At 39.0% G+C, this 24238-nt stretch overlaps 1 protein-coding gene across 2 annotated transcripts in view; it reads left to right on the plus strand.

Moving 5' to 3' along the window:
- Positions 1 to 24238, plus strand: part of PCMT1 (protein-L-isoaspartate (D-aspartate) O-methyltransferase) — a 33725-nt gene that overhangs the window by 873 nt on the left and 8614 nt on the right. The window contains exons 2-7 of one of the 2 annotated variants that reach the window (XM_032185820.1): positions 10190 to 10294; positions 11389 to 11420; positions 13491 to 13595; positions 16989 to 17109; positions 22330 to 22415; positions 23869 to 24038. In XM_032185820.1, coding sequence (XP_032041711.1) covers positions 10190 to 10294; positions 11389 to 11420; positions 13491 to 13595; positions 16989 to 17109; positions 22330 to 22415; positions 23869 to 24038 — 619 coding nt within the window. Of the gene's footprint in view, positions 1 to 10189; positions 10295 to 11388; positions 11421 to 13490; positions 13596 to 16988; positions 17110 to 22329; positions 22416 to 23868; positions 24086 to 24238 lie in introns of both variants that reach the window. The other variant, XM_032185821.1, reaches the window with a different exon arrangement.

Raw genomic sequence — 24238 nt, forward strand, 5'->3', positions numbered from 1 at the left:
TGACGGGGCAGGGCTTTGCCAGGGCTCAGCAGTTGCAGGGTGAAGACCAGAAATGTCAAATAGGAGTTCTCCAGGTAAGGGGAGAACTTGTTGCTGAAGCTGGAAAGAGTTTAGGAAAAAGGGCTGTTTCATGTGGCATGTAGTTCTGTTAGACGTGCTTTCAACAAACTTAAAAAAAATCCTGGGCTACAGAAGGACTGAGATGTTCTGGAGGATTCCATTTCAATAGTAGAGCCCTCAACGTGTTTAACTTTCTCTTCCAAAAACAGCTAAGCAGCACAGCATCTCTAGCATCTTTATACTAGAAATAATGCAAGTCTGATGGGGCTAGTTTGATGCTCTCCGAGCGTGAGGTATCTCGTGTGTGTGTGTAGCTTAGTAACTGAGTATGTAATTTGCATAAATTAAAATAAAGGCAGTGTCTCCCATTGTAGTGGCATAGCGTGTTTTCTTCTGCGGCAGAGTCTGGCTGAGTTGTGCTCGCTCCTGCTTTTATGCCCCGTTTTCTCTTTAGTGTGCTCATAGAAACGCTTGTGAGGGAGGCTGTGTTGTGAGAGCGGGTCCCTTTCTTATCAGTCCCCTTGGCAGAAAGCAGAGGTTTAAGCCCCTCGGCATTCGTAAGCTGCTGTGCTGGTAGGTCTGGAGAGGCAGTGACCGTGGCTGTGGGTGTAAGTGGGCTGGGGAGAATGGGAGCTTCTTGAACTGGTTCTGCCTCTGTACAAAGGCATCAATGGAAGACTCCCGGAGGCTACGCATTCTTCTTTAGAACAGCCATATAGACTGTGCTTTATTACAGGGTGCTATTGACAGCTCTTCACGTCTCTTTTTTGTGGCAATAGAGCCCTAGTTTGATGAAGTTACATTAACGTACCCTCCTTTCACTGTTGCCTTAACTATAGCGCTGGCTTGTTCTCTGATGGGAACAAGGGGTGTGTGAGAGCAGTGCTAAGTGCCTGTGTATATTGCATGCAGATTTAGACGACTGCTTTTACAAGCCTCGTCTTTGTTTTCGGGTCTTAAAAGGGATAAGTTAATGAAGAAGGCCCTGGAACTCTGCATGCTTTTCAGTGCATACTTGGAGACAAGTGACTGAGGAATCTTGTGTGGCTTTTGGTTTTGTTTGTTTTGATTTTTAGCTGTTTATTGTGTGTTCTTGCACCATTAATTTGAGGCATCATAGACATACAATTTGTACAACATGCAGAAAGAGCTCGCTTAAATCGCACTCTGCACAACCAGAGCGCTGTCCCTGTGTATGCTGTTTTCTCAAGGTGTTCAGCTGCTTTGTTTTCAAGTGGTTTGCAAACTACTCCTCGTGGAAAAAAAATCCTAATGTTTTGATGCTTCAAGCATGAGAGTTATTGTTAAAAGATATTTTTCACCTTTATGGGGTAATTATTTAAGCCTTTGCTTTTTACCAGCTGGAAATAGCTGAGTACCTGTCTTCAAAATTGATCAGACTTTACCCCTAAAAAGATTGAAACAAAAATCGTTTAAGAAGCAGCACTTCTAGGAAGCTATCTAAATGAAGATTGCTGGAGAGTTACAGATCGTACTGAATGCAGAAATAGTTGGCTGTGTTTAAATACATGGCTGTGGCTGGAGTTCCTTTCTGTTGTGAACCTAGCATATGTGGATGCTGAGAAAATAGGAAAAGACTCGGTAACAGGTGACTTACTTGCTGTTACATTGCTTGGCTGGGGATCTTTGGATCCTAAATCTTTATCTTCTCTCTCCCCCCCCCCCCCCTTTATCTTCAGATAGCCACCCTTCTCTCCCTGTTGGGTCCTTTTAATCTCCTTCTGTTCCTCATATCTGGGCTCTTGCCAAGTCCTGTTGCTCTACACACCACCGTCTTAGAAATCAGCTTGTCTTCTCCACCTGCAGAACTGAAAATTTGGTTCCCATCCAGCTCTCAGTCCATCAGAGTTAATTAGGTTCCTTCATCACACCTTTCTTTCTCTCCTCCAGTGAACACGGGGTGCTGCAATATGACAATCTGTTTCCTTGCTTCTCTGATCATGTCGTGCCACTGGTGTTACAACCAGCTAAATATACTGTTGAATCCGAGTGTTCAGGTTTGAATGTGCAGGTGAATTAACTTGGACGTGACCGAGCTGCTGCATGGTGTTGTTAATTGCCTTTGTGCCTGTTTGCTGCTACGCTCCATTCTCTTCCTCATCTAATAGCCTTGGATCAGAAAAGTTAGCAATTGCAATTCATGAGGTACTGCAGATTCCATAGAGTGTGATGGCTCGCTTCAGGCACAGATTCCTAATTTTTCAGCATGAATGATGTTTCAAAGCAGCGTTTATTCAAATATTGTTGGGCTTTGAAAAGTCTATTCTTAGACATGAGAAAGATATTTCTGAGTGTTTTCTTATATGTTAAATAATTAAAAGTCGTATCTTTCAAAGCAAGCTTCATCCTGGCGAAGGCTTATCAACAGAGAATCCACGCCTTTGCTGCAGACACTTTTCTGCTTGCTCAGAACAAGCCTCCTTTGTGGAGGGGGGTGAGCTGCCATGAACATGAAGGCGTTGCGTGTGGCCTTGCTGAGCCTGAGCTTGGTTCTGCAAGAGCTGACCATGGTTCTTCTGAAGGATGTGTTTTCCTGCTGTGTCATTCCTCTTGGTTCAGCCAAAGCTCTTCCACAACAGACTAATTTAGGTCGTGGAAGGGTAATGTAACTGGGATGAACACGGAGAAGGGAAATAGCAATTGATGAAACCAATAAAAAACACTTAACCCACATTTAACACCTACACGGTACAGGCAATTATGCTGCCTATTGCACGTGTTCAGTGAACAGGCTTCCTTGCAACATGCGTGCAGTGTTGAGGCTTGCGTGACTAAGCATTGTAACTCAGGGCAGGATAGTGAAACAGTCAGATTTTTTTTTTTTATTAAAAATCAGTGCATCCATTGGTATGTTACTTTAAAGATGCAAAAAGTCAATTCAAATTTGTTAACGGTTCTGGTGGGAAATCTGTGGCTCTCAGAGGGAGGCATAAGAAATGGTAACAGAAAGGAAAAATAATGGACAGAACATTCATTGTGTTTTATTTGTGTGAACTAGGACTGTGTCCCTAACTGGTTCTCTGTTGGCATCCCCTAAATGTTAGCCAAAGTGTTGATATAAAGTTATAACCATGCCTCATTCTTTCCCACAACAACCACAAAATTCAAAGTCTGAATGCTCAGTCATACAAGGAAAAAAGAAAGCTATGTTTCTGGCTACTTTTTTATATTATAACGTTTTAGAATCAGTCACTTTAATTTAAAAATATTTAGTTCTTTTGCTTGACTGAAGGTATGTTTTTGCCTCTGGTTTGGGTTTAATGGCATAATACTATTTTTCTGGTAGTCTGAAGCTGCCTAATAACCCATAGTAGAATGGAAATAAGTCTTGCAAGTCTGTCCTTTGCAGGTGATTACCGTTGCTTGTGGGCATGTTAAAAGTGGGAATCTGGTATGTTTTAATTTCAATATAACTGCAAGCTTTTCTTTCAATGCTACTGTTAATGTAGTACAGAGAACTCACTGAGGGCTATTAGTAAGCTTGGGAAGAAACTGTGTAGTGCTGCTGTTCTTCTGACTGATTGTTTCTGTGAATATAATACCTCAAAGCCATGTTTGTTACAATAACACTTCAGGTGAATTTTTTTCTTGAGGTTCATCTTATGCCTTTGATTTGAATTACCAAAGTTTGGCAAAAGCAGAGTAAACTTTTTCAAAGGCTGAGACCAGTGTTGTTTTTTCAATGACATCTTTCCTGTTCTGGTTGACTTACATTTAGAGACTTCAGAGCCTAAATACTGCAATGTTGGACTTGAGCACAACATAGATTTTAATGCTTGCACTGTCAAAAACTAGAAGAGAGAAGTGTACAAATAGGACTTCAGAAGTTCTCCCTCATTTCTGCTAGTATGACAGCTCCATGTGATTTTGTACCTAAGTGCTTTATAGTCTGTAAATGTTATATCAATATATAGTTTTGTCTCTAGCTTGGGATATTTTTGGGACATGTCTTTCTCATGGTTTTTAGGTGCTTCAGCTTGGTGGTCCTCCTTTGTAATGCAGTTGCCGTGGAGCAAGAGGCTGCAGTCAGAACTGCCTTTTGCCGTTCCTTCACAAGAAATTGATGACAGCTTTCATCCCTGGGAAGCTAGTTGGTTCAGCATAGGGTACTATGCTTGGATGCTCTGAGAGTTCGGGTCACGTTTTGCTGATGGTTTTTACTTTTTTTGATCTTCCCTCAGCTATCGCATAGCACTAGCGCCTGTTTTAATGAAACACCCTTCAAAGTAACCAACAGCCGATGTGGTCTGGCTGCTGGTTTTGACAGCATTGCCTTTTCTGAAATCAGGCCAGCAAATCTGCTGCAGAAGTTGTGAGATGTGCAGCATCTCTGCTCCTTGAAGACCTGCTAAAGCTCCTGAAGTAGCCTTGCCTCCAGCCTTACTGTGAGGAGAGCTCCTTATCTGCTTGTCCTACCCAGCTATGTTTATCTGAGCTGCTGCAACATTTTTTATTATTATTATTTTTTTAACTACTGGTGCCTGTTGCTACTTTGTGTTGAACTTGGTTTTGACCCCCCTGTGACTTGTAAGTGGAGATCAGTCCCCCTAAATGCAGAGGGATCAAGATGTGCCTGGAAGTGGTCTCCCTCATCTGCACCCAGTCTGTTACAGTTTATTGGAAAATGTAGTTCTGCTCTTGCAGGCTAAACCCTAACTTAAAGGCACTTCATTCTTTCACGTGCTCTCAAAAGCTGCTTCGCTCAGACAGATGCTGATGTAGATTGACTGATGTCGTGTTTCAAGAAACATGACAGCATTATGGGTGGTGTTTGGGGTAGAGATACACGCTGTAGAGGTGTAAGGCAAGAACTAGCCTGCCTTCCTCCACCCTATCCACACAGGAGAAACTTGTTAATACCTACTTTGCAACATTTTTCTCAAGTATGAGGGAAAGATACAGCTGCAGTTAAATGTGCCTAAATTAGTCATTTGCAGACTTTCAGATCTGTGGATAGAGAACTGTTACCTGTGATACCAACCTTCCCATTTTGGTTTCAGAGATGGTCATTATTAAATAGACAAGGAGTATTCAAATAAAATAGAAGGGAAATTTTTGAGGGTAAGCTTGTATTTAGATCTTGAGGATCTATACTAGTATGTTTAGCTGTTGGTTCCCATGTGGTTTCACCTGTGTTTTGCTTAGCTTTGTTTATTTATTGCTTCCTCTTAGGGATTTTCTTGAGATTCCATCTTTTGAGTTTAATTTCTGGACTGCAAGGTTAGCTGTGGTGGTCCCTTCCTTTCTTCCCTCAGTCTTTGTCATTGTTCTGTCTCTGAGTTACAGTCTCAACCGATCCCATCCAGTTAGCCCTGTGCAGTGTTTGGTTTGAGTAACGTTTCTGAGCCTTGTCTTGGTGACAGCAGACCTGCAGCTGAACATATGAGGCAGTTACTCTCTAAGGTGTAAGCAAAGCACAAGAGACTTGTATGTATGAGTGGTTTAAAAACGCTCTTTTGCAAACACCTACTTGGTTTCTTTAGCACAAAGAAGTTTGTATGTTTTGGGACCAGTGTCCTTTATTGCATCTCCGGGTGCTGATCCATCACTTCTTGTTCAAAGTGCTTTCTTTGTGTTCATGGCTTACAGTGAAAGCTTACTGTGCTTGATACTTAAATAAAACTCTGTTAACTGAAGTGGTTTCTTCCTCATCTTTTTGTTTCTTCTCCCTAGCAAAAAGACCCCAACCTAAAAAGCAGCTCTCAGTTGAACAGCCTTGAAAATCAAGCTGTGGTTCTAGCCCAGCCTGCTCTCTGTCGGAAAGCTGCTGGCTGGTTTGGATCGTTCAGGTGGAGCCCTCTGAAAACTGTTAGTTGTCACTGAAGTAATCTACTGCATTTCACCTTTTGCCACGCTGCGCTATAATTGCTTTGCATCATGCGTTAAGACCTCTATGCTTGTGAAATGTCACTGCTTCACTGACAGGTTGTCTCCGTAAGTACAGTTCTTTGCAGTGGTCATGGAGAAAGTCATCTGGGGAGAAACTGAGCGATGTTCATGCTGAAATAGCCCCACGGTAAATGGTTTGGGGATCCTCATGAGCATATTGTTTGTGTACAGCCAGCACCAGGAGGTGTTTGAGGTGTTCCTGTGCTGCGACAGGCCATTGCAGCTGCACCATCTCTGCGTTGTGTAGTGAGCTCATGCAGCAGCAGACATCCTTTTTGTCATCTGGGGGCTAGTATCAGCATAAGTGTTGACTGCTGGTATTTTCTGGGTAGGTTGGAAGCTTGCTTGATCAACAGTCAGGACTCATCAGTGAAGTAGGCGTTTCCTTGAAAGATAGGCGCTGCTGCAACTTATCTGTTGCTCAATAAAGAAAGAAGTGGTTTTCTTGGTGCAAGTCCATCCGGTCTTGTCAGGCTTAGCTCTTTCCTTGCTCCCTGACAGCCAGCCGTCCGGTTTCCCAGCTTACATTCAGCAGCAGTATATTTCCACCTTCAAGCACAGGGAGCTCTTCTGTGAGTTCTGTTCCTGTTTTCCCGGTGTTATTCATGGAAAAGAAGCAGACCAGAGTTTTCAAAACATGCTCCAATTATGTCAAGCTGTCAGTGCTGCAGCCTCCGCGCAGAATAACTCTTGAACTCTGCAGGCCGTGCTTCACTATTAAGTGGTTACCTTTTGGCGCCAGCTCTTTCCCTCTTAGGGGTTGTGCTGGTGTAGCTAAAAGGGATTACATTTGATTTCAGGCTCTAACCTAGTTTGTTTGTGTATTAGCTTTTGCTTATAAACACTGTATAATTTAATAGCTGATTTGTTTGCAGTGGTGGTTACAAAAGCCTCAGAACCCAGCAGTCTGCTCGAACTGCAGGAAGAGGTCTCCTGTGCGTGTCATCGCTGGAAACAAAGTCAACTTATATGTGCTCAATTGGGATTGATTTTCCTCTGAGATAGAACTTCCTTTTAAGATATACAAAACATTTTGCATTGGTGTTTTATTAAAAAATAATTTACTGCTGATTGTCTTTCTTGGCATTTAGAGAGAGCACAAAATTCAAATGTTGCCTTTGCAATATAAACTTCTAATATTGGCTTTTCTAGGGGGTATTTGTGTTTTCTTGACAATTCAGAATCTGGAAGAGGTTCATTCCAGATGGAAGTAAGATACTCACAGTTGGTTGTCTAGGGACTGACTTCTGCAGCAAGAAGACATTCGCTGGAGTTCAGTACCTTCCTGTTGCTGCGTTGCTCTATATTTAATCATGAGACAAAGAAAAGTCTATATGTCATCAACACGGACAAAAACTGTTTAGGTCTTGCTCGCTTTTCTTAATTCCCTTCTAAATTTTACTGTTTGTTTTTTTTTTTTTTTTTTTTTTCTGCCTAGGAAATAGCAGTTGTGTTCTGGGAGTGTGTCTGTGTTTTGTTTGTTTGCATTCTGGTGTTCTCCAAACAAAATGGAAAAAGCAGAATTTATCTATGAGTGATAATATGATGCTGTGTAATTCCACGTTTGTGGCTAAGAGGGTTAATTTTTTATGAAGAGGGGCATTATTTAACAGTTGAAGTAAGTGGTTGAGCCATGAGATCCAGCTCTTCCCCAGTTCTGCTGGGGACTCCAAGTTTGCTTAACTTGCTTCACCAATGAAAAAGATGGCACTAATCGAAGACAGACCTACAGTCAGCAAATCTCAGGAATAGTTACTGAAATATTTGCATCTTGAATACTGGGGATTTGTAAAATATTAGTGACTACCACTCCCAAGTTTTTGGGTTGTTTGCGTGTTGGTGGGAGCATCACACTTGGTGAAATTAAGCTTACTTCGGCTGAAATAAAATTTTAGGTTTTGTCTTGCACAGACGTCTGTAGAGCTCTTGTAATGAAATTAAATTAGAGAGGAAACATGGGTAAAATATATAAACAAAATAATGTAATGGAGGCAGAAGAAAACTGGTAAATGCCAGGAATTCTACTTAGTGATACTCTAAGTAGAAAGATGACAGGAATAGATCAGAGAAGTGGCAGACATGGAGGCCCTTTTTTTTTTTTTAAAAAAAAAAAAAAAAAAAAGGAACAGATCATTGGGTAGAGTGAAAGGAGAGGTGTGGAAAAAGCCTGCAGTCATGGTAGTGTAGAGACAGTCCCCTGAAAACTAGGGGAGGCTGTCTGCCTGACCATAGAGCCTTGCTTGGGCCATTCAGTGGTTGCTCTTTCAAGCTTGATCTGTTTATCCTCCGCGTGTTTGTTTCCCCAAGGCACAAAAGGAAGGAGCAGATGGTGTAGATAGATGCATAGGTAACAATACGCCATAAAGGAAAAAACTGCAACTTTGGATTTTTCTTGACTGCTTCTCAGCTGCTTGCTTTTGTCCCTCTTAGCTCCCAGAAATTTTCTTTTCACTTCTGCCATAATCAGCTTGGTTTATTCTCCCATCCCTCTTTTCTTTTTTAGGTACAATTATGTTAGATAAATCAATTTTTGGTGATACCTAATGAGAAGCTAACAGTAAAATTGGGATTTTTTTTTTCTTATGCTTAATTTCCTGAACTGATCTGTAACTAATTCAGAGTGGCTAGGGCTTTTTCTTATACTATTTTACATTGTCAATGCCATTGTGTTAATTGGTTGATTTTTTTTTTTTTTTTTTTGATTTGTATTTGGTTTTGGGGTACTGTTTCGCTCGGTATGTCAACTTAGGAACTGCTGCAAATGCTTGCTGTGTCTCAGATGAAAAAATATGAACTGAAATGAGGAGTTCTTTCTAACTGAGACTGTACTAGACAGTTATGAATGAAGTCACAGCACGAGAAATGGGTAATGTGTGTAATCTGTGAGGGGAGCATGTGCTTTTTCTGAGGCTTACCAGATATAGAAATCATTCTTTAAAAAAGTAAAAATATAAAGCATTGCTGTTTTCCTTAATAATTTGGTTGTATATTGCTGTTGCAGTTCTAGTTGGTACTTTGCATTCAGAACAAAAAGCAAAATTTATTTTTTTTTTGGGGGTGGTGGTAGTGGTAACTTGCTCTCTGAATCAAAACCTCTATTATACAGGGTCATGAAACCCTGGATACAGGCAGTGGATTGGGCTGCGGGGGGGAGAACATTGACAAAAATCCAACACAACTGTGATTGCTAAGAGTAGTTTGTGGGAGCACACTGTAAGCAGTCAGGACACCACTGCAGAAGGTAGCTGAGGCCAGGTCACAGGAGTTTTCCTGCTGGGTGGGGCTTTAAAAAAAAATGATGCAACTTCAATTAAGATCTGATCATCTGATTTACTCCATTTAGGTTTAGATTTTGAAAGTGCTGAAGTAATCTTTTTTTTTTTTTTTTCTTTCCAAATAAATCCCCCTTGGTTAAAGTTACTAGCTAGTGAGTAAAGCATTACATTTTTGCATTTTCTATTATTTTGAGTTTATCCTGAATTTTTCAATGCAAGTGATTAGTTTCTTCCATTTGTTTTCTAACCATTTCTTTTACTTGCAAATGTCTCTTCAGAGCTTCAAAAACTAGAAATGTTAAAAAAGAAAATCTATAAAACTAAAAGAAAAAATACTGTACTGCATAGTGCTTCTGACATTTTGTTTCCCTTTCCTTTTGAAGAATGAACAAAGGTTCAGAGTGTTTTGGTGTGAAAACTCCTTGGCTTTGGTCTGCCCCTGCATAAGAATTCTGATTCTGTAGGCGTTCCTTCACAAAGGGACTTTTTTTCCTTTTGCCATCACAAAACAGAAATGGAACTTGAAAATAAAATATCAAGCAAGGAAGCCGTGGCTTCGAGCTTCTAACCTGCTTTTGTAGATTTTTCCATAATTAATTACTTGCACTAAAAATGCGAAGTATATCGTGTTAGTTTCATAGAGTGTGCTATCATTTTCTTACTAAGTACATTTTCAGGAATATCAAAGGCATGCATGAAGTCGAGCTTTTCTAGGGGATAGATCTTTTTTAAAGGATCTCTGTTGCTTCAGAAAAGCATCTGTAACTGCTGGGAGAGTCTTGCTTCACGTTCACTGTCTTAAGCAGCATTTGATCATAGCTTAATTGATGGGACCTGTGAGGTAGTGTGATCTCTCACAGTGTTAGGAATGTGTTCATGTATTTCACGTTGTCTTGACTGCAGAAGAGAAACAATGCCTTCAATTTTATTTGTTTTATTTATAGAAAATGGGATAATTAAATCAGACAAGGTATTTGAAGTAATGCTGGCTACAGACCGTTGCCATTATGCAAAATACAACCCATATATGGATTCTCCTCAGTCTATAGGTAAGAGCATTTTGTAAAAATGATTGTTCTAATTTGTGTAACAGTGACTGCCTTTGGCAGATATATATGTGGATTTTTTTTAATATTTGGAAGCAATTTAGTTCTTTATCAGTTCGTTCAATAGCTTTTAACTACAAAGTTTTCAGTTTGTTCTGGAATGCAATTGGCATACTTGGATACATCAAGTAGATTGCTCTTCGTTATTAATGTGTAGGTATGAATGCATTTTTGAAACCACAGCAATTTGTGGAGGTGCAGCTAATGTTTAAATATTGAAAACGAAAACCAAATCACATACCCAACATACTTCAGAATCAGTCTTTCTTTATAGAAATGGCTCAGCTGAGATTGTTGCAGTGTTTCTCAGACTTTTTTCATAGAAGAATATCTCATGTAAATAGGCTTTAAATGGGAAGATCTGATAGGACAGTTGTTTAGGACACTTATTTTCCATTCAGTTCCTGGTTTTACCGTTGCAAGGCAGAAGGATGAATTAAATGAATATACCAATTTCCTTTTTTTTCCCCCATTCCCCTTTAGTAGTGGGTAGTGAGCATTATGAATTGTAATGGGATTTTATTATTTTTGTAGGAAACTTTAAAAAAATCTTTTAAGATACACACTCAAAAATTATATATCTGCACAGAAATAAATACAGGTGAGTGTTCCTCCATGTTTTTTCTTAGGTGTATGTATGCTGTTTGAAAAACAGATGAAATATTGTCTCCAGGGGTTTTCTGATCCCCGCCACATCAAACTCGCACTAACAAATCCTGGTTTTTATATAGGGTTTATATAGGGTCCAAGAGTAAGGGGGGGAGAAAAAATTCGTTCTGGGAAGCATAAGTCTTCTGAATCCAACTTACTAGATGAAATCAAGGAGTTATAGTGGCAAAGTGGAGATTGTAACTGAGATAAGTGTAGAACCCTTTTTATTTTCCTGTCCAGAATCAACAAGGCATAGCTTACAGATGATGTTCTCTACTTCAGAAGTGAGTTAAGTACTTACGCAGCCATTTCACAGTTAAGATCTGTAAAGATAGTGAGATCGCTGTCTGAACAATTATCAATTCTTCCACTTTCTTGTCTTGCAGGTTTCCAAGCAACAATCAGTGCTCCGCATATGGTAAGCTTTAAACTTACGTGACTAGTGTAGATGATTTCATAAAGATCCAAATGCTCCTGAAGTAAAATACTTCTCCTAACAAATTTAACCAGCAGTTGATTGCAGTGATGTGCTTGTGAACTACCCGATGGGAGGGCGCAGAGAAGATAGAGCCAGACTTTCCTTGGAGGTGCACAGAGACATGAGGGGTAGTGGATGAAAAATGCAACATGAGATTAGATTCCAGGGGAAAATTCATGTTGAGGGTAATCAAGTGCTGGAACAGGTTTCCCAGATTGTGGAAATTCTGTTCTTAGATATACAAAGAACCTGAGTGGACAGGGCCCTGGGCAGCCTAATTTAACTCAACATTGAATTGAGTGTTGGACCGCAGGATTGCCAGAGATCTTTTCCAACCTAAATTACTCTGACTATGTAACTTTAAGAACAACAAAAATTCAGAAGTGGATAACAGTGACTTCTGTGGTGTGGTGTTGCAGTAATGCCTTTAATTCTTTGGGCAGGAGAAAATACACCGTTGACTGAGATGTTTTTTTTTGTTTGTTTGTTTGTTTTTTTGCCAAGTAATTGGAGACCAGGGCAATCATGGCTGAGCATTAAGAGGGGACTTCAGTACATAAATGCAGCACAGATGTAATTCTTCAGTTTGAGAAGAATGAATAGAAGGATATATTTGTTCATGCAATGTTTGGCGAGTATCAAAACGTATGGAGCAAAGAATGGTTTAAAAGTGTTATTAAAAGTTTGCTCCCTGTCCACTGAAAACTACCAAGCTGGGCTAGAATGTTCCTACTCAACAATATTAAAACCTCAGTGTTTCTTGTAGAAATGTTAACAGCTGTATTCAAGGATATAAAGAGAGAAATACTGTGGCAAAGTGAGGAAAATAATTTGCAAGGCCTCTCGTCCCTCCAGGGGGTCAACAGCACCTCCCCATTTAGCAGACTTGCTGAGGATGCACTCCATTCCTGCATCCAGATCACTGATAGAAATGCTGAACAGGACTGGCCCTAGAACAGCCCTGGGGAACACTGCTGGAAATGGGCTGCCTGCCACTTGTAGCCCCATTTACTACAACCCTTTGAGCTCCACTGTAGAGCCAGTTCAGCACCCAGCACAGCGTGATCCTGTTTATCTCACAGTTGGACAATTCGTCCCAAAGGATGCTGTGAGGGATAACATCAAAAGCCTTACTGAAATCCAGAAAGATTATGTCCGCTGTCTTTCCTTCATCCACCATGTAGGGTGGATATAGGGTGGATTTCCTTCTTCTCATAGGAGGAAATTAAATTACTGAGACAGGATCTTCCCTTCCCAAACCCATGTTGATTATGCCTGATACCTGCTTTGAATGTCCCCCAGGGTAATCTTCATAACTTTTCCAGGGACTGAGGTTAAACTAGCAAGTCTCAATAACAAATTGTTTTTTTAACATGTGAAGTAAGCTTAGTTTGTGTACTGGTCTGCTACGTAAGAAAGCAAAACAGCTCAGGATGTCTCTGTAGATTACTACATTCTCATATATGAATCTTCTTGTCTTTCTGCCTTTCTAATACACAACTTTTTTCTTACTCTTTGATCCAACAAGTGTGCAGGTAATACAAGAGGTAGTTTAACTACAATAGCCTTTCTCCTTGGTCCTCCAAAGCTGCCTTCTTCCTAACTAGCATCTGTCCCAGCATATTCCAATGTATATGGCACAATGATAAGCTGAATTTTCTATAGCCCATATCCACCAGAACAGTGAGAACCCTCAGACTTGAAGAGAATTTAATTGATCTATGGTGTCTCTCCCAATAACTGTATCTAAATTGAGTGCAAGCTAGAAGCCTGAATGGTCGGATAACCATGTGTCTATATATAACAAAAAGATGCTTTCTTGAAGTAAATGGAATAACAGCAATTATGTAGCTAACTCTCTCCTGCCTTTTTTTGGTAATAAAAAGTAATTCTGAGGATTCTTAAGCTCTGTACATTTTTCTGTGCATTGTCCAAAACCACTGAAGAAATGAACATGTGTAGGGTGAAGTTACATTTAAAATATTTTGACATCTTCTTTCCTTTCCTTAGCACGCATATGCTCTTGAACTTCTGTCTGATCAGTTACATGAAGGAGCCAAAGCACTTGACGTAGGTTCTGGAAGTGGAATCCTTACAGCATGCTTTTCACGAATGGTGAGAGATTTAGTTTAATCACTTAACCATCACAACTGCTTGAATTACAGCATAACTGGTTTAAGGAGGGGGGAGAGTAATGCAGGCTACTTACAGTGGGATGAAGTAGATTACACAGAAAATAAACTACTCTCCTGGGTGTGACGAGTACCTATTTCTAATTATAGCTGATACTAGGTGCTTGGGTCCAGTAAATCATCTGGTGGTGACAAAACTGCCTCAATGGAAGTATTTTCTTGATTACATTTTAATGGATGCTGTATAACTTGAAGGAAGGATATGTTTGTCTTGCCCAGTGCAATTTTTACCTTATATTGTGTGGCTGTGAATGTTCTCATTGTGATAATTGTCTTGTTTTTCTGCTATGATGAGAGCTTAATGAGACCTAAAAGAATCCCATTTCCATAGGTTAGTTATAGTTAGTTGAATGTGTATAAATAGTCTTTGAAATTGTGTTTTTTCCTGTAACTATATTGTGGCAGTATCACTGCAAGTACCCATTTAATCTTTTCTAAGGTAGTATTAATTTATATTCCTTTTACGTCTTTTCCAAGTAACTTCATCTTGGGTTGTTCAGCTTGTGCATAAGGCATTTGCTGTGGTTCCACCCTATCTTACATCAAGGAAATAAAGATGGTTAAAATTGTTCTGTGATAGCTGTAACTAGCGTTCTCCTACTTATTTGTGTAGTAGAATATAATCAGTTCTTCCTTCTCTGTTCCAGGTCTTTACCATTGCTTTATAACTAGCAGAGATCTTCATTAAACTGCCAACTTGATGCCTTTTTTTTTTTTTTCTGAAAAGTTAATTTGGAATATGGTGATGCATATGATAAATTCTCTTACGTTCTCTTTACTATTTAAATTTTACTGTTTTCAAGTATTGGTTTGTTGAGACTGCATTTCCTGTATTAAGACTTATTTGAGAATGTTTTTGACTGGACAATGCACCAGCAAAATCTTCAGGATTTTAAAATACCAACTGTCATTTTAAAAAAAAAAAAAGGTTGAAATAAGTACACCAAACTGCAGTCCAGAGTAAATCTTAAAAGTTACTTTTTGAACTTTCTACCTATTATTTTTGGTCTAACTTTGTAGTCAGTGATCAATTGCTAGTGGCATGCTCAGGAACTCCAGTCTATGGAGTGATAAATAAGTGATAAAATGTTTGTCAAAGTTGCATGTTATGTCGTTAAAGTTAGGGATGTATAGAAGAATTTCTATGTTAGATAAGGTGTGTGACATGTGGTTGTACGCTTTTTTTCTTTTAAAATTATATAAGAGAAGTTGAAAATCTGCTGAGAAGTCAGAATTATCACAAAAAGGAAACCTCTTTCTATTTTTGCTAGGGTTAACAGCGTTATCTTTTTATCACCGTATGAACATCCAGTTTCTCTTCTGAATCCTGTCTAATTTTCCTCCTTGGTGGTGTGCTACCAAATGCTTTACACACACATTTGCTGGAACGTGGTAGATAAATGCTTTTGTTCTCTTTGGTAGTATGATTACTGTATAATGCAGATCTTGCGGCATCCACTTGAATGAGGATAAGACAGTGTATATGCTGCACTGACTCAGCTTTCTTCCTCTGTAAAGATCTTTCTAACAGTACCATCATTCCAGAAAATGTCCTTTCTCAAACTTTTGTTAGTCCTTTGCTATCAAAATTCAACTGGGGCTGTGCTTACTGAACATGTTCTCAGTCTATTTGAGATCTAGAATGATCATCAGGCATTTGTGGCACAAGTATTCGACTGCACATTGATGTCGTGGCAGCTTTACTCCTCTGATGATAATCTCATTTGTGGTACTTCTGGGAAGGCCTTGTTTGCTTACACTAGCATGGTTGTTCTTTGTGGTAAACTGCTGTCACAAACTTAAGTTTATATGCTTCGTAGGTAACTTCATTCACTTTTAAAGGTTGATGGCAAACTAAACGAATTATAAGTACTGGAGCTATAAGGAGAGTGGGGTATATTTCTATTCCAGACGCACCATGGAGACCCCGACAGTTGTGCTACTTTGCTATTGCCTTGATGACGTACACTTTTAAGTTCTAGGGCAATGTACAGGGGTAATTCTAGATCAGTGAGGATTCAGGAAGAGCATAAACTGTGATGTGCTGCTGGACATGCTGTTATTTTAAATCAGGCTACTTCAAGCTGTTGATCATTTTGCTGAATTTTGGTTTCTGTGATAATGCACTTTGCTGAAGAGAGTGCACTGGATCTTTTGCCAGACTGGCAGACATCCCTGCAAATCTGTGGTTGTGAAAATTTGCCCTGTGTCTTGCTCTGTTTCAAAAGCTAGGCCAGGCTTGTTCCACTGGGGAGGGGAGAGTGTAGTACTGCTTTTTCTATGTTTTTAACATAGGGCTTGTCTATAATAAACAGAAGAAAGTCCCCATCACACCAATAACCAGTTACTAACTTTTCATGTCTTAGCAAGATTAAAATGTAAGATACAGAAATATAACTGACGCATTCAGATGTAGCCATTAAAGGACAGAGTTATATGATAGCATGGACTGCCAGGACATTTACTATTTTGTTCTTTGAAGTGAATCCTGCTAAAGATGGTCAGATCTTAACATCTGGGTTCTTTTTTCTTCTCTCCAAAATTGGATTATTTTTTTCTCTGGAATAAAGAGACAAGTCCAGAAGAAATATCTATTATTGAGAAGTTTCTGTTAGTGTGATAGCCTGTAAAAGTACAATCAGTTTTGTAGGCCTTTTTCCCCTCAAGATACACAAATCTTTTCTGACCTTTTTTGAGTTATGAGTTCTCAAAAGTTCTGTTCTTCCTGCAGAAGAGAGCTGTGAATCTGAAAGATTCATTGATATGAGAGAGAGGTGGAAGGTATTTTGTTGCTGACTATTAACTATAGTATATACTTCTGAAAGAATATCTTGACATATCTTAGAACAAAATGCATGACTTAACTATTTTCTTTGAAGTAAGGTCTTATCTTAAAAAGAAAAACAAAAGTTTAATCTTTAAGTTTATTCAGAATGAAAGATGATTGCTTCTAGTGTTTGTCCTTGAAGTTTTTGCTTCCTATTGGAGGTAATACAAATACTCATGATAGGATTTAATTTTAAAAAATTCAGAGCAAGAAGTCTCCACTAATAGTATAACTTTACTGAATCACGTATTAAAAAAGATGACTATAACAAACATTTATAAATCTCTACTGCCAAACTTTAATTGCTGGTTGTTTCTAGCAGTCAGAATGTGTAATTCTAAGCACTAGTTTTATTTACATTGGGAAGATACACTACCAGTTCTCTGCTTTTGTTTTATTTTAGAGAAATGGGCTCAGGAGATGGAAATACTGATTCTATAAATAAAGCAAAGCTAGCAGAAATTATTCAACTGTATATTTTTATTCCAGGTTGGTCCCAAAGGACAAGTTGTAGGAATTGATCATATCAAAGAACTAGTAGATGACTCAATAAATAATGTCAAAAAAGACGATCCCACATTGCTGTCTTCAGGAAGAGTGAAACTGATTGGTGAGCATCAGACTCTGATATACTTATTCATTAAACTGATATTCTTTCTAGCAGCTGTTTGAAAATGACTGGAATTTGGATGTGAGTAAAAATTCTGAAATAAGAAGTTAAAGAAAGAGAGTCATTTAACCAAGGAAGGAAGAGCCAATTGAAAATCTAAAAATTCAAATCTTCTTTCAGCATTTGAATTTTTTTTTTTTTTTTTTTATCTTTGCACACTTGAGAATATGGCTTCTGATAATCTTAAAGAATATGTGCTCGTTCCTATTATGGAAGCTTAACATGGAAGTGTTTTCTGGTGAAAATACTTCTCATGCTGAACCTCTGTCGTGTTAAGTTTGCTTTTTAAAATTAGGCTTCAATACACAATGTTTCTTGAGTAAATGTATTGTCATCTAAATTTGAACGCTTTAACAATGCCTTCATACTTCTGATATAGTAACTGAGAAAGCATCACTCAAAGAGTCAAGTGGGAAAAAAAAACTAACTGGCAGTATGCATCTCTGAAGTTTTTCAATTGTTTTTAAAATTGATACTATTTCTATTTTGGGCAATTGACTAATTGATACCAAACTAGTTTAAATCAGCATTAATGGGAGGAAATAATGCTAAAATTATACAGTGAATTGTAAATATTACTTCTATGACGAAAGGAAAAAAAGATGGCTTTTTTTTTTTCCAGAAGATGCAGAGCTGGCAGGAGGAAAGCATTCCTTTCATTATCATTCTTTTGGTTAAGTTTAAAAAGAAGTTGAAGGTCTGGGTTATTTTGGGGCTGTTCTTACAAATGTGCTTGGAAATACTATTATGGTTTGTAATAGACAGCTCTTACCTTAGTTACTCCCTTTCTGGTTCTTGGTCTTTTTTTTCCTAAAGGAGGGACTTTATACATCTTTAGAAATAAGCAGATCAACATGTGTACTTATAGAAATGTATAAAATACAGTGACTGTCACCAATAACACTTATGCCTTAAATTTCTTGAAAAAGAAGTCGTAACTGAGACTGCTGGGGGTTGAGGGAGGAAACGGGGATGAATTCTGTTGATACTGTACAGGAGCATTTTGCACTTCTGGTTATACCTGAAACAAACTCTGTTGCTCTTGGTAGTCTAGTGTTCCAAGCAAATGTCATCATCTATATTGTGTTTGACTGTAGCAGGATGACTAAGACTTCTGAATAGTTTTGTTGTGAGGTACATGTAAAAGAAAATACAGGGGGAGGAGTAGCAGCTCTGTGAACCAGATGGAGTAGAATAATGCTTCAACTGTGCTGGATTCCTGGGAGCTCTTTGAAGTGGAGTTAGAATTCAGACAGAGCTGTTTCAAACAAACAAAACCCTTGAAAACCCAGGACTGTTTGTTTGGTGGTGGGAACTGTATAGATTAAGACTAAGCCAGTTAGTTGCTGGCTTTTGACAGGGAGGCTTGATGTATTCTTCTTTGCTTTGTTAGACTTTGGATATGCCACAATTTAATTTCAGGAGCATCAGCTTTTTTTTCCTCCCAATTTCTAAGCAACACAACTGCACCCAGAACTGGGCAATAGGTATCCTTAGGCCATGTTAGTTTGTGGAGTGTGGGTTGGTTTTTGTTTTGGATTGAGAGGGTTGTGAGGTGAATCTCTCAAATGTTTGCACTTGCCACTCTTGGGTTCCCATGAGCGTGTTTCTAGAGAGTACAAACTTTGATTCCATTTGGATGAAACTAGGCTGTGTTATGTGCTCTGAGAAGCCACCAAGTAAGTTTGAAATGTTGATGGGTATTAAGCCAGTAAGACTAGAGCTAGACCAGCAATCATCCTGAAATGCATATGTTGCACAGGCGTATGTTGTACTTATCTGTACAACAGTGCATCCGTTGTACAGATCTGCTCCTACTGTGCTGCACTGTTCTCTGATGCTGACATAGCCAGAAGGAATAAGGTAACACATTGCTCACTCTTTAGAGGAGGCATACTGTGTGACTAACATGTAAGTGAGTATAAACGATACACTTAACTGCACTGAGGTGGATGTTCCAGTGGAACCCACTTTGGCAGGGGCAGAGAGATTTGGGGCTGGAATTACTGGAAGCTCCATCTTCATTCCTGGCAACAGTAATAAAAATTGACTTGGTGGAGCTGGTGCCCTGTAGCCATGGGTTCTTTTGAATCATTGATGGTTCTTGCTTGGCAGCCTCCAAGCTGTGGAGGAGGAGCTTGTGCTGGGCAGAATTTTGTGATGTGAGGAAAGAAGGTGCTTTAAGGGGTTCCTCACCTGCTGGGGAAAGGTGTTCTCTTCCACATCCAGCTTAAGGACTGTAAGAAGGGCCTTGCAGGGTCTTGTTTCAAGGTCTGTTGTGAAAGATAACAAACTCCATGATTTAAACTGTTTCAAAAATCTGCCCAGATCTTCCTGTACACTCTTGGATACTTAAGTATCTTGTTACTGTCAGCGTGGCCCTCCCTGTCATTGAGGTCAAAATTAAATCTGCTATGGACACCATATATTTTCTCTGCTTCGTGAGTTGATAGAAAGCAAAAAGTTTGATAGAGTTTTTGCTTCTGGCAGCAGTGCAGAATTTCTCTTGACTTGTTCAGACTTTTAGTTAATCTGTAATAACGGCAACTGCACTTTAGAAGTCAAAGCTCAGTCCAAAGACAGCAAACCCCAAACAACTGTGTGTTGAGCAGAAGTGTATCTTCATTACCCTCTTTGCTTTTTCTTCCTGACTGGGAACTGGGACTTCTGCACTCACTGAACATGAATTTATAGATGGCTTAATATCATGTACATCTCTTGTTCCTAGAGAACTCTAGGCAGAGCTTTGTGTAAAGCCTAACTTGTCCTGAGCTTCCTGTTGGTTTGGTATAAATCCTTTGGATATATTCACAATCACCATCTTTCAAAACTTAACTCAGGGTCTAGTCTCTCTTGTAACATACTTCAGTGGTTGAGGGCTTTAATATTAAACTTTATTTTCCTTTGCATTCCGTGATAGTTTGATAGTTTGGGGTGTCAGATTGTGGTGGGTTCACGGTTGCTGTCTCGCAGATGCCCACCCAGCCTCTCTTTCATTCCCCATCCTGAATGGGACGGGGAAAAAAAGATGAAAAGCTCATGGGGCTAGATAGAGATGGAGATCACTTATCAGTTACTGTCACAGGCAAGGCAAACTATTTGGGGAAAATTAATTTATTGCTCATTAAAAATAAGGTAGGGCAACGAGAAACAAAAACTATAACACCTTTCCCCTCCCAACATCTGCTACATAACCTTGCCACATAAACCCCATACACAGTTTTATTCCAAGTTACCAAAACTAAGATCTTTGGAAATTTTATTGTCTGTATTTCAAAGGGACCTACAGTTTCTGCAGTTAGAAGTTTGCAGATGCAGAATCAAGGTGACTTTTTTTTTTTTGCCTGATTCTATCTATCTTGTATTTGACAAGCAGATTTCCATAAGAGCAGCCAGAGGTTGCAATTGTTTTGGACACCTCAGGGTTCTGGATTTTTTTTTTTCCTTGTGTAATCTCCATTCTGCTTTTTTGGGAGTGCTGAATGTGAGACTGGCTACTTATGTAGGTCCTAATATTTATCTCACGCATGAGTAACCGTCAGTACTGATACTTCAGTTATTCGAGTCTTGAATGGCACGATTAGTTTTGCTCCATTGAGTTTAATATTTCGCCTACCCCATAATAGGCTTCTCAGTCTCTTTCCTCCTGTCGGCCTTTTCTGAGGACATGCTAATAAAAGCAATAGGCGCACTGTGAGAATTAGGACATGCAGCACATGAGCAGATTTGTATAGTTTTTTGCTTTATATTTTTGTGGCAGGTACTTACGTGACCGAAAGAGAGGTCGCTGGACTTTGTTTTTCAGTTTGAGTTCAGGTGCAAATCTAACCTAGACAATCTAAAAGTCTGTATGTCTCAACCTTCAGAATTGCTGTTTCCACATCCAGAATATCTTTGCATTCGATTGATTGGGTTGGCAGCTGAAGCAGTTGAAATAAGGTGCAAAAGCTTCCCCGTTTGTGTGTTTGGTTTACAGACTAATGAAGAGGTTGAGAATGACTCCTTTAGCCCCTGTTGAAAGTAGTCCTGTGTGTTTAAGGTTTTCGCACTGAAAACAGCTTCATCTGTGATGCGTGTCCCATTCACCCTCTGTGTTGATGGCTATGTTGTTGTCTTGCCCTTCCCAGAATGTGACTAGAAAACCTGGGTCGCTTTTCTGGAAGTAGTTTTGTGGCGTTCAGTACCTGCTGAACGAAATAAATTATTTTTGTCTTGCCCACTTTTTGCCATCCATCCAAAAGGTTATGTTTTTGTAGTTGTTTTGTTTTTAGTTCCATTTGTCAGAACGGCCAGTGTGATTGCCTTTCTACTGACCCTGGTGTCTTGACCCGCATAAATCCTTGATAGCGTAATCTCAGCGGTTTTACCTTTAAAACTATCCAGTGAGAAGTCTAAGGTCTCTGCCATCTTTCAGACTCACCCCAGTATTTATTACCTTGTTCCATTTCAAAACATAGATTATGAGTAGCTCTCACATTAACTTTACTTCTTCCATTTACATGGGACTTACGGGTAGAGAACAGGGTTTTAATATTAAGGCAGAGTGCAGCTATGCACCTTTCTCTGCTTCTTGTTGCTGCAAGCTTCTGTCATCTTCAAATACCAGCTGATACTAAATCAGGGTAATGAAGTGTGGGCTTCATTACAACTTGCAGTGCAGCTTTAAGTGTACAGTCTGTGAATGCTTGCCGTGTCCTCTCCTCCTCACCCCTTTGGAGTGTTCTGATATGTACTTCTGAGATTTAATGCCATAGAGCTATGATTTGCATTATATTTAGGAAGGGTGTGAGTGAAGGCAAGGCAAAGCATAGTTTTTTAGGAGGGTGAATGGGTGGAATTCACCTGCATTGGAATGAAAGGGCACATAAATGCTTAGTGACCTCTTCTGGGTGGACCATGTGTCTCAGACAACTTCCATTATAAATCTAGGCTTTCTGATTTCAGGTAGTATTTCTGATATATTTTATGTATTTTATAAATGTGTGCGTGTATATATTTTTTTGCATCTATTTTATAATTGAATTCATATTTTTAAACTATAGCATGTTACTAAGGCTCAGCAACATTTTAGTTGATATCTGAGTGTAGCCTTTCATTTATGATAGGTTATCTTTTTAAAAATTTTTTTTTTTTTTTTTGTTTGTTTTTTTTTTTTTTCAGTGGGAGATGGAAGAATGGGATATGCAGAAGAAGCTCCCTATGATGCAATTCACGTAGGAGCTGCAGCACCGGTTGTGCCCCAAGCAGTAAGCCATTTATGTTTTGTGTGTGTGATTCAGTAATCTGTTAGCTGTAAAGAGCATTTTTATACACATATATGTAAGGTACTTTGCTCACTTGCACTGCTGGGAGTGTCAGTGGGCAGGGTGGCATTAGTGTAGGGTGCGGCTTTTTGTTTCTGCTGTATTGGACTTCCTGTTCATCTGCAAAAGTTGCATGTTCTAATGACTTTTCTGAAAACATACTTTAAAATGACTTGGGTACAGCTTGTATTACCACTGTGAGCTGGAGTATTCTCTTGAGTAAATCAATTTGCTTCTATTGAACATTGAATTACAAAAAAAAAAAAAGTGCTCAGCTGGAATAACAGAGAATGCTATATTTTCATAGCTTTCAGAGTGAACGCAGTGCAGTTGTTGCTAGAGAGACTGAAGAGAAACTAGGGACTCCGGAGTATGTATCCATGAAGTAAATTACCTTGCAGATAAGGTTTTTTTATCTTTTCACCAGGTGAATGGGAAAAGACATATTTAAACATTATCTTATATGGCATGATCTTGGCATGCTAAATACCAGTTAAATTTTTTAAATCTGAATTTTAATAAGGGTAGTGAAAGACTAGAGGTTTGAGGTATTATAGACAGGTTAGATATCTCCAGGCATTGGCTGTTAGGTTTTTTTTTTGTTTATTTGTGTGGGGAGTTGTTCCCAGCAAAGTGTTGTCAGATAGAAATTGTGAGGGTAATGTAAAGCTTACTTTCTTATTTTTTTCTAACTTTTAAATATGGAGGGTTAGGATTTTTTTTTTCACAGCTTCAGGGAACTACTGAGAAGCTATAATTAACCACCTTCTTTAATTATAGAAGCCAAAAAAAGAAGTGTGGCTTCTTGTCACTTACCTTACTCACGTTATATTTCAGACTAGTTTCATGAAATACTGTGTTCACAGAGTGAAAGAAGAGCTGTTGGGTAGCCGATGTCTTATAGACAACTTGAAATTATTCAAGAAAGATAAATAATTAAAATGTCGCAAATCTCAAATGGTATCCTGAGTCTTCCAGGGGAGATCAGGTACTCCCCAAAATGTTAAACAATGGGCATGTACAGATCAACTGTAAGTGTTACACTATTCAAAGTGGCAACTTAAAAAGAATTTACTATAAAAGTAATTCATGACTTTGGTATTTTTCTCTTCTTGTGTAGAAATTAAAAGTGCAACCAACCCAGTTAATCCAACTGCTATTTTACCTTCTTTTAGAAGTACATGAAATTATTGTGAATTTTTCTGTAATACTAATTGTTATACTCTCTTGTTGTGGTACTCTCACTTTGTGTGTATTTTATTTTTCTTAATTGAAGTAATTATCTACTGCATAATAATACATAGATAAAACACGGCAAAGCTGTTCATGTAACGAACTTTGGATGCAGTTTCTCTGAAGCGGATGGTTACACTCTAACTTCTGTGTTGTCTTCCAGCTTATAGATCAGTTAAAACCTGGCGGAAGATTGATATTACCAGTTGGTCCTGCAGGGGGAAACCAGATGCTTGAACAGTATGACAAACTAGAAGATGGCAGTGTCAAAATGAAGCCTCTGATGGGAGTGATATATGTGCCTTTAACAGATAAAGAGAAGCAGTGGTCCAGGTGGAAGTGATTTTCTGTTCCACTTACTTCTTCCACACACACGCAAGGTGAAAGGGTGTGAATTTTAAGCAGATAGACCGCAAGGCCTGCCTTTGCTGCTGTCATTGCTTTCTGCTCCTCCATACCATGACAAGTGACTCAGTCTGCATTACTACATCACCAAGAGGAGGTTATGCTAAGTTTGAGTTAAATTAAAAGCA

This window comes from Aythya fuligula, chromosome 3, assembly GCF_009819795.1.
Source record: "Aythya fuligula isolate bAytFul2 chromosome 3, bAytFul2.pri, whole genome shotgun sequence".
Classification (NCBI taxonomy): Eukaryota; Metazoa; Chordata; class Aves; order Anseriformes; family Anatidae; genus Aythya; species Aythya fuligula.